The 19,511-nt window shown below is 41.3% G+C and overlaps 1 protein-coding gene across 1 annotated transcript in view; it reads left to right on the top strand.

Annotated features, from left to right (window-relative positions):
* Positions 1-15,716, top strand: part of kcnj5 (potassium inwardly rectifying channel subfamily J member 5) — a 34,080-nt gene extending 18,364 nt beyond the window's left edge. Inside the window, exon 4 of the mRNA XM_030067737.1 lies at positions 13,340-15,716. Coding sequence (XP_029923597.1) covers positions 13,340-13,725 — 386 coding nt within the window. The 3' untranslated portion in view covers positions 13,726-15,716. The remainder of the gene's footprint in view (positions 1-13,339) is intronic.
* Positions 15,717-19,511: the final 3,795 nt, after the last annotated feature.

Here is a 19,511-nt window from a genome sequence, read left to right as displayed (position 1 = left end):
TCATGGATGGTTGGAGGAAGTGAGTCATTGGTTGAGAGAGAGAGAGCAGGCTGGAATGATGGACAGTTGGATGGATAGAAAGATGAAGAGAGGTTTGGCTAAAAGAGAAAAGAGGTGGGAGTGAATACAGAGAGACAGAGAGAGAGAGAGAGAGAGAGAGAGAGAGAGATGCTTTGAAAGATACCACCACCCACAGATCACAAGGGCAGAATAAATTATATGAATGCGTTTCATTTCAAGGTCAGTTCAGGTTCTAATTGACTATTAATGACAACAAAACCTCAGTACGAGCTGACAAAATTTTGGCATAGGGAAGGTGGCTATACTTGCTTTTACAAATTATCAGTCAGTGTTATTTTCATCAAAATATCTTTTTTCCCCATGATATATACTGTATGTCATTTTATTTTAGATATTTGACCATAAAGGACAACGCATCCTGTGTGCTTCTTGCAAATGTTTCTCTCTACGTACCACAGCCCGCATTTGTTCTGTTGCTACATCAAGGATGTCTTTGATATTGTTTGTCCCAAACTGAACAAACTGTAGCTACCCATGCTGCTGGTCTGTATTTTGGGTAAAAGGCCAAGCAGTTGTGAAGAGTGCTCCAGGCAACTTCCACTTAAAAGGCAAACAAAACCAACTGTATAGAACTGAAAAGTTCCAAACACACACAAAAAAAAATAAAAATAAATGCAGGGTGTCCATAAAGTGTCTTTACAGTTTAACAAATTTATTACAAAAGCAAATTAATAGAAAAATCTGTGGAAATTATTACAAAATGAGGAGTAGATGTTGAAGTTTTTTTTGCCTCATTTCATACACCTCTATATGGGCACCATTACTTGCATGAAGCACATCAAGACGGTAGATTTCTTGCCATGTTCACTGTAGCATAGTCTCATCAATTGCTTTTGTGATAGAGTTTTTTTAAATTGTAAAGAGACTTTGAGGACACCCTGTAAATAAAAAAAATAAACATCTGTTCTTGGTGAACAGTTTGATATCATCCGTGTAGAGCAAGTGGCTGATGGTGGCCCCACTCTTTAGCTTCATCAGAATCAGAATCAGAATCAGAAGCTTATATCCGTATTTGCTTTTTAATGATGCTGCTGAGAGTGTTCAGGCTTGTGCAGAACAGCAGTGGGGACAGTGCATCACCTTGACATCTGCCACAATGGATGGTCACTTATGAGATTGGCTTTTTGTTGGGTTAGATTTAGCTGAATCATCTTAAGTGTAGCGAGGGTACAGCTTTGCAGTTTTTATCTGGAATTCCCTGATTGGGCAACTCTAGCTTAACTCAGTTTCATTTCAAAAAAAAAAAAAAAAAAAAAAAAAATTCTGGGTAGTAAAAAAAATTAATATTGATTTGATGTTTGTTGAAGCAAGCTCCATTACAAAGTGCCGACGCACCACTTTTGAGCCAAGTGACATGCTGCTGGTGTCAAGTCTTGGCAAAACTGGTAATGGCAACCATTAGTTTACTCAGCTGTCAGCTGTGCTGATAATAAAGTGTATGTTACCACTGGCTTCCAGACTGAACTCCTTTTAAGTGGTTTCCTCCACCCTTAATGCTACAAAATGAGTTGTACACTGGCAGACCAAAGACTCAGCAGAGCAGGTAGAACAGGACAAATATATAATAATCTGATGAACTAAAGGATGACAAATCCAAAAATGGACACCCTCCATTGCAAAACTACATGTGAGTAAATGGTGAGTAGCTTGCTTCACCATTTTCATGAAAGGGTCCAGTTTTTATTGTTAGACATTTTCTAATAGCTATTTAGTTTATATTACGCATCCAAATTTGATTATTTTTTTGAGTAAGGTTTGTCAAAATGTTAGCTCCTCAAACATGGTCTAATATTGCAGGTCCGTACTGCTGCTGCTAATGTTTGCACATCTATACTGGTTATTTGCAGCTTGCAAAACCAGCCACAACAGGGATAAATAAGATGAAGGGTGCAGTTGACGGATAACACACAAAAAGAAAAGGACGGTAACTGTATTCAGTTCATACTGAGGGAAGAGATTTTGATCTGCTTTCCAGGCCTCGCATGCGCTTATTCATGGCAAAGTAATCCCACTGGCTGAAAACTACAGAGAAAAACAACTACATGACATGGACTTTCTCTGTATAAAAATACTTCTTTTTCAAACCTTGTCAGCCTTTATTGAATCTCAACATGTGTCAGAAGAAACGACTGAAGAAAATAACACTTCTCAGCTTTATGTGGCCTAAACATTTGTTTGTTCAAATGAGAAAGTGGTGAGGAAAAAAGCGTCAGACCAACAGAAAGTCATTCATGAGAAATAGCATTTAAATGATTTTTCAAAATCATTCCTTTCATGACATCCCCAACCAGTGTTGTGGAATTCTTGAAAAGCCTTACATGGAATGTAGATTCCTTCATGGTTTATTTGGTGGTGAATAAAGAAATTTTTACAGCATAATTGTTGATTTTCAGTCCTGGTGTATTGGCTAACACAGGCACTGTAAATATGCACAAGCTGTAGTGTTTATTGGCCTTTGTTCAAGGACTAATTATAATGCACTGATTTTAAATACAATGCATTATACATGTTGCTAGTGTTCTTTATTAGATATCATCAGATTTTGTCTCCCATGAATATGAATAAATACGATTCACTGGATGATTAGGAGAACTTAGCATTTAGTCCCATGGACACACAGTTATCATTATTAATATCATTCCCTTTTTTTTAGTCAAATATCACAGCATTCTTTAATCTGATGAGGTTTGGCTTTTTATGCATTTGAAAATTTCTGCTGTATTTTTGTCTAAGATTTTTTTTTTTCCTCCAAAGCACCAGTAGCCAGCATGCTCCCTGCCTACACTGTGCATGCTTGACTCAGGTATTGAATCGCCTTACGCTCCACCAGCAGAAACTGTGGCAGGCAGGGGTTCTCACGTCACCATCCCTGACCACTGAGGGGTGGACAAATCTGAACATCCTCCATCCCTCCCCCACTTCCTGTCTCTGACATCATTACCCTAAAGAGACTTATAGATCCAATCACAGGGTTTTCTCACAGGAATTAACACTGGGCCTTTTTCTGGCTTGGTGAATTGTAGCTTTCCACTATTTCACATTAGATGTCATTCATCTACAAGAAAGCAAGTCAATAAGATGAGGGGAAAATATGGCCCGCTCTTTGCTAATGACATTGATTTTGCGGACTTTGTGTAAATTACAACAAGTACTGCATGTGACACACAGGATGAATCATAAGTCAACATATTATCGACCAGAAGACAAGACCAGGACCCACAACAGCTGGATTAAAGCCTGTCGATAATGATAGTTTATTTTTGAGGCATTTTCTGAGGTAATGACTAGGGGCCTTTTTCTAAGGTCCCAGGCATTCAGATATGAATAAGTATCCTCACTTGCTGTTCAAAACCGATGAATTTAGCTGTTTAGACACTCACATTTAGTCGGCATCTATTGAAGAGAGGGTCATTGTTGTGTTATGAAATTATTTTAAGATGGAAAAGAGATCATAATAATACTCTGAGAATTTTCAGTCTGTCGCCCAGAGAAGGATGTACAGTACAGGAATTACATTCAATTACTTTTTTGTTAAATGTCATTCCACAACGGCCATTTATAGCCCTGCATCAAGCTGCTGATGATTGTATAAGTTCAGTCCTGTTAAGAAAAAAAAATGGCATCTGCTGATGTCAACAGATGGTACAGCCTCTATTAAAAAAAATACTTACAAGGGCAGAAAAGACTCTGTGCAAGGTAAAATATTCACCATGACATGAGATTCTGTCAGATACTTTGGAACTGACAGATAAGTGGGGAGTGAAATGACTTCATCTTCTCCTAAATGGGTAACCATCAGTTCTTTCCTTCACTGTCAACCTCCCTGTCGTTCTCAGTGTAATTGTGAATCAGGCTTAGGAAATCACCGATAACATTTGTTTCTCATGCACACCCACAGCATTTGGGATTGAAAGTGGCATGCACAAAACAAGATGATGATTTATCTTGCCCAAGAACAGTGTGCCCTTGACGCCACAGGACAAATAGATTAAAGTGAAAGCAAAGTCAAGTTTTGGCCAATTTAGAGAAACAGTATGGACACAGTGAGGTGTCACAAAATTAGAACCAATTATATTTTCCCATTTGCCAAGCAATTACAAACCATTAATTTTTTTCTCACCATGTTTCTCTCCCAGTTTATGAATGCAGGCAAATCACACAGTATCAAATCATAATTAAAACTCTGTTTCAATGGAGAAATTACTTTTCAGGAAAAGTATATGCAATGAATTATAACGTGTTCATTCTTGTATATATTCAAGTATAATTAAATGGCATGTCAGATTTAATTCACCAATGAACATGTATACACCCTCTGTATAATTGCCTTCCTCCAAATTAAAAATGTTCAAAAATGCAGCCAGAAACAGCAAATACAGGTTCAGAAGAGGAACAGCAGAGGCAGAGTTCAAAAATAATCCATTAGACAGAAAGATCCTGAAGCCATTATACATCCATAACAGCAACAGGGTGCCAGGCAGTTCAGTTTATGTTGTGATGCACTTTAATGAAGACCCATCTTCACTCTCAAATTGACCAAGTGCAGCATCAACACAAAAATTAATCCTCTACTTAATTATGAGTTATTATAATGAAGCGTTTACCACACAGAAAAACTGTCATTACTGCCTTTGAATACATAAACAGCAGTACCCCTCAGTGTTTAATTACATTAGCTGAACTCCCTGCCAGTACAGCTGTGCAGAGATAGCCAAGGGATTCCTGGCCTTGCAGTGCCGTCTGAAGGGTCACTCAACCTGTTTCCCTCTATTATTCAATGTGAGGAGACCTGCCACAGCCCTAATGAATCTCAGGGTTTAACAAACATAAATGGGGTTTGTGATTATGCATTTGCTTAAAGTCAGTTTAAAGTCACTAGGCTCTCAAACAAATTGTCTTTTAAATCTCAATAGCCTCTGAAAAGTTATGAAATTAAGTTGGACAGGTAATAAGGGGAAAAACAGGTTGCACTTTTCAAACAGACCTAGCTGTATCAGTTGATATTTTTTTTTTTTTTTTACCCATGGTAAAGCACTGTTTTTAACCATTAAAACCAACCCCACCTATCACTTTGGCAACCCTCAACAGGCTACTATGTAAAGTTAGCTACAATAACAGAACAAAAAATTATCTCGCTCAAAACCAAAGTAATTACGCTACAGTTCATAATAATGTTGCTGGCAGTATCACAGCGCCAGAGGCCCAGTCTTCAAAGTGCTCGTTGCCAACAACAAGCCTTGTTTTCATTACCCCGATGTCTCTGAAGATAGCAAGTACGACATAGTGTTTTCTCCCCTCGTCTCTTTGACTTCCTTTACAGTGAATTATTCATAGATAAAATATGGCCTGCTTTATGCTATTTCTCAGAACCCACAGAGCATCTCACTGCAACTTTGCTGTTGTGTAAATAGTGGAGTATCTGCAGTTATATACCTGCCATGAAAAATGGAACACCTACATACAGTAGTGAGTACAAATGGATAAAAGAGGGTAACATGTTGTAGTCAATACTGCAACTCGATCTGTAACTCTTTGAAGTTTAACACACTCATATGGATATGGTGGTCAATTTAGAATTTTTTATTAATGTAACTGATGTGGAATTCTGGAGTTTTAATAAGGAAAGGAGTCTAGTTTTTGAATATAACATGTCATGTTACCTGCGGTCAATCATTTGAGACTTGAACCTTTTTTTCCTTTTTTCCATCAATTTAAGATAGAGTTTAATTTTTGTTGAAACCAAATCTGCAGGGCAACGAGGTTGGCAAGTCAGTGACGTAAATTCTCTCTCCTCCAGCAGAAACCACTGGGTTACGCGCCGTCCAAGCCAATGGTATTTCAGATGCCTGATGTAATCACAGCACAGTGGCTGCATTCTCCGGGGACGGTTGACAGTTCTCTACATCACATCATTCTTTTTGTGGTGCAAATGTGCAGGGATGCTCAAACATGCAGAATATGCACACTTACACACAGGCACACACACACACACACACACACACACACACACACACACACACACACGCTAAGTACATTGACTTGACCACTCAGGAGAAACAATATCCAAAACTAGCCTCCAATTGAGATTGAGGTCTTTTTTGTAGATAATTACATTTAATGATTCCTGACACACCATGTGTTGTCTATTACTGTGAGCAGCACTTGAGCCAGTGGAATAACGATTTGCAATAAGTAGTTTTAACATATGGGTGATAAATGCATTGGTACATCTGTACCAACAGCTACTCTGCATCTTAAAGTGATAAACCACACAATTTTCCAGCACTGCCCGCTTAAAGTTTTCTTTTTTCTTTTCTTTGGTAAAATTACTGGGCATTGCAACATGACAAGAAAACAAGGCACATTCTCCTAAAAATGCACAGGGAATATAGTGCAATTGTTTTTTATATGATTAATAACAGTAAATAAATAAATAAACCAATATATACATAAACACGAATAGCCATTTTATCTTTTTACAGGTGGTAGATGTGCATCTAACTCAGTTAATTAACTGGAGAATTGTGGACGACAGTACTGAAGCCATAATCAATATGAAAACACACCACAAGTCAAGACGTACCTACAGTACCAAACACAAGCTAATGCCACCCACTAAGCAGGCGAAGGATAAATGAAGACTGTTATCCAAAGTTGGTAAAAGCAGCCAAATGGATACGGTGCACAGTATGGCAGTGGTGGGGCGTGGGGACGAAGAGTCAGTTTGTCTAATAAAGAGGCAAAGTCCCTTTCCTTCCGCTAGACCACCATGGGACCTTATTTTGGAAAAAAATATGTATGCTACTCCATGGCGAGGGGCAAATAATTTTTTGATCTCGTTTGAATTTTGCCATGAGTTACACATATGAGCCAGCCATACATTTCTAATTTCATTTTTATTTTGTCTCCGTGTGGTACCCATCTTTGTGCAGTACCCATTACAATGCACAGAGATCACTTGTCAATCAAGCAGAGTCACCAGTACTGCAGTGGCTTTTTTCCATCTTTAGATTTTCTGTTGATGAAGTTTGAGTTTCTGTGGGAGGCATCATTTCTAAAGTGTCATTCTGTAGCTGAAGCAAAACTGTCATCCTATAGCTTAAAGGAGAAAATGTAGTGACTCGCATACTATCTCTTCCAATGTTGGAGGAGGGAGTATGTTTTAGCTATGAATACATAAAAGTAACTAGTAACCATCATCTTTTGAAAAATGCCATCTTATATCTTGCCTTGTGTTGATGATTTTTGCCAGTAGCGGTCACACAGAGAAAGAGTGTAAAGCAGCTGCTGTCTGGCTTCCAGAATTGAAACAGATGACAAATAAAAACAGGATGACAAACTAAAACTGAGAAAGTTTGTTCTAAGATGGATGAGAAAAAAATCTAGAGAGGTAATTAGCAATGATAAGTTAACATAGCTAACAAGCTCAGACAACTCAGAGCTTGTTAACTTAACAGTAAGCCAAGTTACAGCAAGCACATCTTCCTCCTCCATCACAACTTTTATTGTGTTTATGGACACAATGTCAGAATTTGGTCGTATCACCAATTTCCCAGGATGGCTGGTGTCTTCATGGGCCAGTGTTTCCTTTTTGTCACTGTGATTAGCCTACATTTATTTTGAGACTACCCTCCGCCAAGAAACAATCCTATACACTAGGTGGTTTGCTCCACAGGTGTGAAATCCTACAACTGTGGAGCAAGTTTTAAGTATTAAGTTTAGGAGATGCTGACAAAAGTTTGTGGCAAGCAGACGATTTTGTGATACTGACTGACAGCTACCCCCTTATAGCATAGCTATAAAAAAAAAAAAAGTACTTCCAGCGCCGATGCGAGTGGCAGCCTTTTCAGCAGCTCCGTGTATGTCCGTGTTTGTTGTTTACTTTTTTGTTTACTTTTTTGTTGAGTTGTTCCGTTTTTTTTTATTTTCGTACCTCCGTGTGCTACCTGACTATGGATCTTCACCCTGTGAAACTCGTTTACTCGAGAATTCAACTACTTGCTCTGAAGACCAAGTCCCGTGTCGGCGTGGTTCCACATTTACCTGACGAGGTGAGGAGACCGTACCGAGGCTGCAGAGCCGGCGCTCAGCTGGAGGCAAAGCGGCTGGAGAAGAAGTGGCGATACAAACCTACGGTACCTGTGGTGATCATGGGGAATGTGAACTCACTGCCCAATAAGATCGACGAGCTGGCTGCACTGGTGAAAAATGTCAAGACCTACAGAGAGTGCAGTTTGTTGTGCTTTACTGAAACGTGGCGACTAGCATTCCAGACGCTAACGTGGAGCTACCCGGCTTCAGCACAGTCAGGTCGGACCGAGACAACAAAGCCTGCGGGAAGCGGAAAGGAGGGGGGCTCTCGGTGTACGTGAGCACAAGGTGGTGTAGGTGGAGAGCTGAGGAGGCTTCGCCCCGGCAAAGCTGCAGGTCCAGATGGAGTATCCCCACGACTGCTGAAGGTCTGCGAGTCAGAGCTGGGAGACCCTCTGCGGCACATCTTCAATCTGAGCCTGGAGCAGGGGAGGGTCCCACTGCGGTGGAAAACATCATGCATCGTCCCAGTCCCAAAGAAGCCACGTCCTACAGAGCTGAATGACTTCAGGCCGGTCGCCCTGACGTCACATGTGATGAAGACCATGGAGCGGCTGCTGCTACACCATCTGAGACCACAGGTGAGCCATGCCCTCGACCCTCTGCAGTTTGCGTACCAGGAGAAGGTGGGAGTGGAGGACGCCATTGTCTACATGCTACACCGATCCCTCTCTCACCTGGACAGGGGCAGTGGTGCTGTGAGAATCACATTTCTGGATTTCTCCAGCGCCTTCAATACCATCCAGCCCCAGCTGCTTGGTCACAAACTGACTGATATGGGAGTAGGCTCACACCTGACGGCATGGATCATGGACTATCTGACAGGCAGACCTCAGTATGTGCGACTGGGGGACTGCAGGTCAGACACTGTGATCAGCAGCACAGGAGCACTGCAGGGGACTGTGCTCTCTCCAGTCCTGTTCACCTGTACATGTCGGACTTCCAGTACAACTCGGAGTCCTGCCACGTGCAGAAGTTCGCGGACGACACGGCCATCGTGGGATGTATCAGCGGTGGACAGGAGGAGGAGTACAGGAAACTCCATCCAGGACTTCGTAGCATGGTGTGGTTCCAACCACCTCCACCTGAACACCTCCAAGACAAAAGAAATGGTGGTGGACTTCAGGAGGACCAGGCCTCACCCGGAGCCCATAAGCATCAACGGTGCCTGTGTGGAAATGGTGCGGACCTATAAATACCTGGGAGTGCAGCTGGATGATAGACTGGACTGGACAGCCAACACTGAGGTTCTGTGCAGGAAAGGACAGAGCCGACTGTACTTCCTCAGGAGGCTGGTGTCCTTCAACATCTGCAAAAAACTGCTGCTGATGTTCTACCAGTCTGTTGTGGCGAGTGCCCTCTTCTATGCGGTGGAGTGCTGGGGAGGCAGCATCAAGAAGAGGGACGCCTCACGACTGGACAAACTGGTGAGGAAAGCGGGCTCTGTTGTGGGCACACAACTTGAGAGCCTGACATCTGTGGCAGAGCAACGGGCGCTGAGCAGGCTCCTGTCAATCATGGACAATCCACTGCATCCACTGCACAGCACCATCACCAGGCAGAGGAGCAGCTTCAGTGACAGGCTGCTGTCACTGTCCTGCTCCACCGACAGACTGAGGAAATCATTCCTCCCTCACGCCATGCGGCTTTTTAACTCCACCCGGAGGAAATAACTCATTATACACATACTGCAATACTGGTAGATAACACGTAAAGACTGGAGGGGAAGGGGTGATTCCATGAGGCTGGATCAAGTCTGACAGTTCCTGAATTCCCAGTACCGGGCGTCAGGTTCTGTCGACGGTCTTGGTCTCATAGTTTCACACTAACTCTGAACCTCGGTCGGAGCGTGTGTTCTTCAGGTTAGGTTATTTTCCACTGCTGTTTAACTGTTATTACTTCTGTTTAACTGTTAATACTTCTGTTGAAATTGTTCATATTCCTATCGTTTTATAATCCTTGTTTATAGTGTTTATATTGCACACTGCTGCTTATCATGTGTATACTGTATATTTCTTCTAAATTTGCACATTGACCTACCTCTATGCACATTTTATACACCCATGCACACGGTTTTTTCTGTTTTTTTTTTTTTTTTGATGCACATTGCTTTTTGCACACTGGGTTGTACTTAGGTTATTCTGTTGTACTCAGATCTTATTCTGTTATACTTAGATCTTATTCTTTATTTCTATTTTTTTTTTTTATTTACTTAATCTGTAATCTGTGGATACTGCTGAAAAAAATGTGAATTTCCTGCGGGATGAATAAAGTATCTACCTACCTACCTACCCTACCTACCTACTTTTTTAGCGGATCAGTTCCTCTTGACAGTCCAATGGTGAATGATGTTGTACTGATTATTCCAGCACAGTAGCAACTATCTTAACGGCTAATGCTGCCCACCTAACTAGTTACCATGGGACTGCACAGAATCTGCACTTAAAAAATACAGCTGGAAGCATGCTCAGGGATTAAGAATATGTAAGCAATACAAGTCAAATAGAAGCATAGAATCCCAAGCTCATAAACTGTAAATACTTGCATAGTCATAATAAGCAACAGTAATCCTATTCATCAACAAAGTATTTAGGATTTCGACACAATCCACTAAAACAATGGAAACTATACAAACTATTTGCTCCCTATTACCTCCTCTCCTCCAGGAGTTCCCCACCAAATCTTAGCCTGCATACATTATTAATCATTAGTCATGGCCGGTGGCACTGAAATGTCGAGCTGCAAGATGTTGCCCCTGCATTCTGAAATGATCTCTTTTTTTTTTTCTCCAGCATAATAGAACCCACATGGGCATTTCACTAAACATACCACATACTTAGTTGTGCATGAAATCCCGCCGCCTTTATTAAGTCCTGCCACCTGCCAATTGTGCGGCACATTGTGTTGTCATGGTGGCGTCTGTGTGTCTGTCTCTCTATGAGGACAGCCTAAGAACAATACATGATAGAACAGGACAAGAACAATGCATGATATAACAGGTCCAGAACAATATGATATAACCAGACAGGAACAATGTTAGATAGAAACTTCATGTTTACCCCACACGTTCTAAAGAATAGATGATCTGATCAGATTTTGGAGCACCATGCTGCATAAATTTGCATATTAATGAGGAAAAACTGATTTTCATAGAACTACTAATACTCCCTGATGCTTTAAAATATAGATTTCATATTATTGCACACATGGTATGTGAAGGCAAGTATGTTGACATTGAAATATCTCGTAATTAATGGATCAATTGGCTTAACTGATCATTAGTGTATCTGTTGCGTTTAATATTTCACAGTAATTATGGCAGGCCATTATAGGCTCAAGCACTATTTGTGTTTTGTGGCTGTCTGAGTGTAGAGAAGTGTGACTTTTTTTTCATCATAGCATTACAATACAATAATACAATACAATACAATTAACACAGGACAGGGTAAATTAATGCTCATCAGGGAGGCAAACAACTGCTGAGGATATCTGTTTGTACATCATGCACATTTGGATGGGGTTAATTCTTTTCCACCCACGTTTGAGAGTGCTGGAAACATAGAAGCCATACCAAACCTGCACACACATTTGAATACACATCAGCATTATATTGCACTCTGAGAGCCTTTGCTGGGTGACTTTGCTTTGATTTTTCAAGCTAAGAGTGGTCAGTTGGTATTGAGGGCTGATGGAGAGCCCACATCTTGCACATCACACACATGTCACAGAAAGATGGGCCTGGGTTTGGTTCCCTTCTGTGTCAAGTTTGCGTGTTCCCCATGTGCAGGTCTGGTGGCTTAGAGACTCTTGATCAGAGGTGAGCAACTAGCAGCCCAAGCCTGTGAGTCATTATCCATTAAACTGATCAGAATGTCTAATAAATAAATAAATAAATAAAATCAAGTTGAGAGATAGATAATCTTTATTGTCCACATGTAAAATTTGCCTTTGGCTTCACGAGTTAATTAAAAAACACATCACAAATTGTGTAAATGTTCTCGGTTGCTGCAACAGCTCAATACCGTCGTCTCAAGGGCAGTTTCATGAATTATTTGAAGAGGGGATGAACAGGATCAGACACAATATTTCCAGCTTTTTGTTTCACCTGCAATTTATATATACATCCCAATTGCCTCTGGTCTTTCCCAATAATTTTACTGGCCATGTTTATAATTCCGGATAGTTTATTTTTGTTCTCAAACCCAGGTCATACCATGTGCTTTTAGAACAAAAATAGACTATACAGTTCCTGCTCCTTAAAGGCAAGTTACCACCATCAGCCACTAGGATGTGTTTCATCAAAAGTTTGCTTAATGGCCTCCTTCAGCTGCTTTTTGGGGCAGAATCACACATCTGTGAGGAGAAACGTGTGACATTCAATTGTTTCCATTGGCCAGCGACTCACTGCTGCTGTTTGTATGTTGTTTGTATGAAAAAAACAAAATGTTTGGTACTGCAAACCTGACTGGAATCACCACTAGTATTATTATTCTTTATTTAATGGTGGCATTTTAAGTAAGGTGGTTTACAATATTCTACTGATGAAAGTGTCGGCTTCTGATCTGCACCCCCATAGTGAGGATGAAAGTTACGTGGCCCTCACCACCAACAAAGCTGCCCATCCCTGCTCTTGCCCATCACTGTGAATCTGTGTACAGCCCTGTGATGTGTCTTCCTCCCTACTGCCCATGTCAAAGCTCTCTAGTCAGCAAGGAGAAGTGATTACATCTTGCATATTATGCTAGCATGTTACTGCAAGAACAAAAAGGCTGTGATTCAAAGCAAGTGCGGGAAGCACACATTTTCTGAGACAAAGAGAAACTCCCTGGTGTAGTAACAAGGGGGACCATAGATTTTTACTCATAGGTCATATTGACTAACAGCTGTATCTCTTTGTTAATTCTGAGGGCTTGGTCTGTAATTGATTCCGCAGCAGTGTAGCCTTCTTTGTGAATAATTTCCTGTTGATCTCTCTCTCTATCTCTTTCTCCCTGCATGTCCTTTTCATCTGTCTTCCTCCACTGTGTTTGTGTGTTTACCTGACCACTGTGTTGACTGTGTCCGCCTCCGTCTTGGGTATGCGTCCATGTTATGTGCATGGATGTGCGTGTGTCTGTGTGTTTCTGTGTGTGCACATATGCCCATGGTCTGTCCATACTTGTAACAGGGATGACGTGTCAGGCAAGAAGCTCCTACCTGGACACAGAGGTGCTGTGGGGCTACCGCTTTACACCTGTGCTCTCGCTGGAGAAGGGCTTCTACGAGGTGGACTACAACAACTTCCATGACATCTACGAGACCAACACCCCCTCCTGCAGCGCCAAGGAGCTAGCCACGAAGCTTCGGGAAGGCCCGCTGCTTCCTCAGCTGTCACTCCTCAGCCCTGAGCCCAAAACGCACAACCTTGACCCCCTGGACCGTCTGTCCATCCGGGACCCACTAACCGGTAATGAAGACAAGGAGGAAGGAGAGGCAGTGGGTGACAGGGGAGAGACCAATGGCTCGGCTGCTGCTTTGGAGGAACCGCCGCTGGCTGATGGACTGCCTGACTGATTGACTGGTCCAGCTAAACCCCCATGAGAGACTGGACAAGTGGACAATACGATGCTTCATTTAGTCAATGGCCAGCTTGTTCCATTGCATCGCTTGGAGATCCAAGTTATCCTCCCCCAGCCCGAAAGTGTCCCCCATGCAATACTCCTCTACTAGAGTGTCAATCTATAGTATAGATTGGTTTTGTAGACAAACAGGTACACATACACAGACACACAAGTATATGTATTATGTACACTTAAAGGTCCTCGGTGGGTCGGATTGTCTTTTTATAATCGCAACGACCACTTATTGCTATAAAAGCTCAAGTTATATAATGTAAACCTGAGCTGAAACTGGTAGCCATATGAGAGTATCATGGGCTTATTATGGATACTCCAATATCCCCATTTTAGAGTGTGTTGATTCAGCTTCATTTGAGCAGAGTGTCAATCTCATAACTCAGCTAATGTGTCTGGCAGCAGCTCCTGCGTGGTCCTGGAATGTTGTTAATGATGATTTTTAAGATATGTGGGAGACTATTATTTCTAGGCTTGCTGTAGTTGACATAGGCAAGACAAAGATGTAGGAAAATGTTCTGTAACAGGCTCTGTGTACTGGGTAGCGCCATCCAGCTTTGTTTTCTTTGTTCAAAGCCATCTTCACAGTTGTACTGTCATAAACACGTTCATTATGTGCGTCTGACTGTCTCCCCAACACACTGGGAGCTCTGACCCAAAACCAGCAAGTACCTCATTTTGATACTCATGATCAGGGTTTGAAATTAACAGTAGCTACTAGGCTGCAAAAAAAACTTGGCTGTGGCTGCCAAGTCTATCACTTCTATAAGCCACCTTGCCTGGTAGCCAAATCTGAGTCTGACTCTGAATTGAAGTCTGACTATTCAAAAACTGTTTTTGGCTGGTTAAAACGTGAATACCCCCTCTCGCTGTAGCCAGTTGACTAAATATCTAATTCCATGCCCTTTTCATGATATATAAAGCACAATTTGATGAAACGACCCTGTAATGAACTCACCACCCACCTAGCCACTGCTGTCAATGCATGTCAGTCCTGAGCAAAAATGACCTTCAAATGTAGATTTAAATATTTATATTAAATATTTATGCTCAGCTACTATCTGAAATGTGCTTGATTTTGTTCACCAGGGACATGAATATTTCAAATGATCCTCAAGCAAAATAAAATAACCCATGTTCCCTTTTATTCTTTTATGTTTTGTTAAGGTTGTTTTTATCTATTTATTTATTTATTTAAAACATATTCAACCTTGATATATTTCAGTTGCATGAAGGCTGATGATGCAGATAATAAGAGCAGATTTCTGTGATGTCCAATATCTCCAGTCTAAAGTTATGTCTTTATTTCCATCTGCTGTGGTGTTGGTCTTCTTTGAAGTTACTTCCTTGGCTTCACCTTTAGATTTGTTGTTATGATTAGATGCCCAAACACATTCAGTTCAATCTGCACTTTGGCCCCATTTCACGAATTGCCCCTGGTGTCTTTCTGTTTGATGAAGTGTATGGCCCGTGTGACCACTGTTTTGGAAGCCCACACTTGTCCTGTGAGGGACATAGCCTACAGTATTGTTTTTAAATTTTCTTTCAAAGGACACGTGTCAGAGCCTGCATGCACGAATTAGCCCCCTCCCCCTCGCATTGTAAGTTTAATACATTACTAAATACAGGGTATTTTTTAGGCATGCAAATTATAAGATTTTTACAATATATTATCAGACAATGTGTTAATAGCCAAAATATCATTCAATGAAATAATTAACAATGGGATATCTGATTCTTCACTTTAACTCTCCCATTCCCCAAGTTAATATTGAATTGCATTTTACAGATTCTTCACTGTATTCATTTTCACTGTGACATTATAGTGTCATATGTATACCATTTGCAAAACGATACCTTTGTCATTAGAGATCATCTTTCATTGCTTGAATGTCATCTGTTTTCTGTGTGTTCTCATGGGAATAAACATAATATGGCCAAAAGAACAACATGTTCCTGTTAGATAATGCGCTTGCATGCATGAGTGAATGTGTGCATGTGTGTGTGTCCACACATATGTGCTGATTTGAGCACTGAACTTTGTAACTGAGGATCAGAAAGTAGCTCAATTTAGACTAAGGCATCACTGTAAAGACAAAACTCAGCGATAGCAAGTGTGGGTGAGAGAGCACTCTGTATAAGCTGGAGCATAGCAAAATCATAGATTTAACCTATGGCTTATTGTAACTTCTACACATGCTACCTGAAAAGTGGATTAGTTCTGCATCAGATCATGAAAACAAGACTGAGGCGGCCATGTGTAATTAGTGTGGAACAATCATGTTCTGCACTAAAGCTCGAGGCAAAAACTGGTCTGTGCAAGCAGCTGGGGAAACAAATATGAGTGATAACATCAAGAAGTTATCTCCACCTTTCCGAAGCTGAGTATTTATATTGTACAAACAAAAAGCTTGTTTTACCAACTTTGGGTTGACAAAACGTTCAGCTTACAGTCATATGAGGATTAACATGACAGTGAATTTGAACACTATTACCTGTGTCCAGGCCATCCGTTTCCATGGCTATTTTGCTGTTGGCCTTGCCACTAATGCCCTGACAGTAATAATGTAAAATATCATTAACAAATTTCTCACTGTTGACACATTAATGACTGGCTCCAATATACAGTTACTCACTGAAGTAATGGCTGTCTAGGAGTTTTGAAAGAATTAAATCTCCACAGCGGCACAAGTCTCTCAAAGTTTTGTTTAAAAGGCACAGTTTAGCATGAGAAATAGCTTTCAGAGACCACACCACTCATTTGTACGTGTCAGATTTCCTCTGGTTGGTAACAGGATGAACACATTTTTCCCCATTACCAGAGCAACATGGACTCTCTTTTTCTGTGTTGTTAAGGAAAAAAGACTCTGAAATATTGTCCAATATTTCCTCCACAAGGAATGCGTTTGCCATTGTTGGCACAGACAAGCAGTAGAGACTGAAGTATAAAGTGCTGAAGAGGAAGAAATATGGTGCATCCGCAAATGAGCGATGTGGTCCCCAAAAGTGGTAATGCTACGAATGGAGACTCGTACCACTGTGAGGCAAAGTCTTTCATGACTTCAAAACTACTTTGGTGAGTAACAAAAGTATATTAAAGCCAGTAACTTAAGTCCAGACTATGAGATGTTTTTCAGTGGCTTTTTACATTTTTTCCTGAAATGGTGTCAGCGCAGTGAGGTTAACAATGAGCTTGCCACAAACACTGTCACCCTGGAACAGCTAGAATGCTACCTAACCACACAGGACGTAAACAGCATCCCTGAGTCAGCTCACACACTCACACACATGCACACACCTCCACTAATGCACACACGCGCAACAGACAGCCGGCAGACTGATTAAGAAGGCCGTCACAGCTATTAACCAGCAACAGAGAAAACACCGCACAAGTCACAGGGGTAATCGCATTTATTCAGTGCCAGCAAAGTAAAATACACCAGTCAGAAAATGGAACATGGTGTTTCATTTGGTGGCCAGAGTGCCATAGGAATCCACTGAATCATAGCAATTTGCTGTCAGGGCTATTCTTGTCCAAGCTATTAAATTTGGAATCCAGAGCGTCAGCGGGCTGACAGTCCCTGATTCAGATGTGAATAATGTAAGATGATGAATATAATGGATGTATTGAATGGTGCATTGAAATAGGTGCCCAAGGCAGGTGTGTGAGCATGTCTGTGTGTGTGTGTTAGAGAGAGAGAGAGTAAAGACATCACACCCACACATCTACATACACACTAACACAAACACATAAGATCCTAAAAAATTCAAGCCCATTTCTGCTTTTGTGATGTTCAATGCATATTCTTTGCAGCAAGAACAATAAATGGAAAAAACAGAATGCACAAGTTTCAAAGACAGACGAATGGCTTCACACCAACCCAGTAACTAGCTATTGTTCTTTTTTCATGGCTAGCTAATACTCTTCCCCTCTCCTTTAAATAATGCATGCTTGTGATGAAGAGGGAAGCACATAGACCATTAACAATTGTGTAGTCAGAACAGAACATCCCAGATAAGAAAGAGAATTAAAGCCTCAGTGAAAAAGAAGAAGAGGAAGCAAGTACAAGGGATTTTTCTCAGCATCTACAACAGCACACTGGAGTGTGTTCTCTCTCTCTCTCTCTCTCTCTCTCTCTCTCCTCCCGCTTGCTCTCTCCCACTTGGTCCCCTTCATTTCGCTCTGGCTGACTGGCTGACCCCATCAAGTAACTCCCACACAGACGGAAAACACACACATACACACGCATAAACAGACACAAACAGAAACAAGCAGTCAAGCAGAGATCATTTTACAGTGAACAAGTGCTTCACATTTTTTTCCATGAATTGCTTAGCGGTGTTCTCCATCCCACAAATCGCCGCCATGGACCCCAGCAGCATCCAAAACACAAGATATTTCAAGCATAAGAGGCAGCCTCCAAAACCCCAGTGCCCCCTCTTCAGAGACTGTGACTCCTCCTTACAATTACACCTTATTAATCATTTACATTGACCCTCACATGGTGCTGTAATGGTTTCCCCTCGTCCCTTTGAAGCTTCTAGTTGTACTATTCTCCTGCAAGTGTGCATCGACTGATAAAAGATCTTTTTCCAAAGCTCTGAATGTACCAGACAGAAATACAGTTGGTCAGACAGATAGATACAAAGGGAGAAACCTTTGACTCTGCCCAGTCAGGGAGACAGAGGACTGCCCTTTCATGTGTCTGGGTGTTCGCATCCTTTGATGGTGAGCTCTGTGGCCTCAGAGCCGTGGCTTCCAGCTGAGCTGGCTGAGCTGCTGACCTGCTGTGAAACACACACATGTAACAGCAAAAACACGGGTATGTTCAAGCATATAAGCCCATAGAGCAGTGTGTAAGTCACGCTGGTTCTGGAGGAGGATGCTCCCAGTCATCACTGCTAACATGTTTTGAAACTCATTGTAAAAAATTTTTAGAGATTTGTGGTTTGCAGTCTACTCCTGGATTATGTATTTTAATATAATTTAATACAAAGCATTATTTTTGTCTTAACATTTTTTCAGGGCTGTGCTTGCATATTCACAATCTAACAACAATACATCCCTACGCAACCCTCAGTGCTCCAGATCCCCGCTCTCCAACTCTGCAAGCAAAAATGAACTGTTTGCTAACTAGCAAGCTAATTCACATTGTAACTGTGGTTTAAGGATGACAGAAAGTTCCCTGAGGTGTGACAGTCACAAGCCAAAAAGTTTGTAGGGTCAGATCAGAGTCTTGGTCAGATGTCTGGGTTAGTGGTCCATAGTACACACTAAGTGATTCATCCAAGCCACCATCACAGTGCAAACAGGGATACCTATTTCATGTAAATAAACTGCACACAGGACTACAACTCAAACATTACATTTTTCAAAATCATTTAATGAATTGAGTGCTTAATGTCGAGTTATGGTAGATCATGTCTGAAGACCGGTATTTTTTATTTTCAGTGGAACCATACATCCAAAACCTTCAGCTACCCAGTGATGATGTACCCACTTCATTGCTCTATATTCAGTGCCAGGTAGGTAAGAGTCTCTGACAGAGAATCTTCAGTGAAAGTGTTGAAATGATTATCTTGTCTTGTTTCATCACTCCAGAAACTTTTGGAGCTGTAAGTTACTCACAGTGGTGCTGTCTGAGCAAAAGCTCGCACCCCAAGACATATGAGACACAACAAGCCAACAGAGCATACAGCTGGGATTAATTAATCCTTACCCTCTGG

The sequence above is a fragment of the Myripristis murdjan genome, chromosome 13 (assembly GCF_902150065.1).
Source record: "Myripristis murdjan chromosome 13, fMyrMur1.1, whole genome shotgun sequence".
NCBI lineage: Eukaryota > Metazoa > Chordata > Actinopteri > Holocentriformes > Holocentridae > Myripristis > Myripristis murdjan.
The sequence above is the reverse complement of the archived record's forward strand: the minus strand, read 5'-3'. Positions and strand labels throughout refer to the sequence as shown.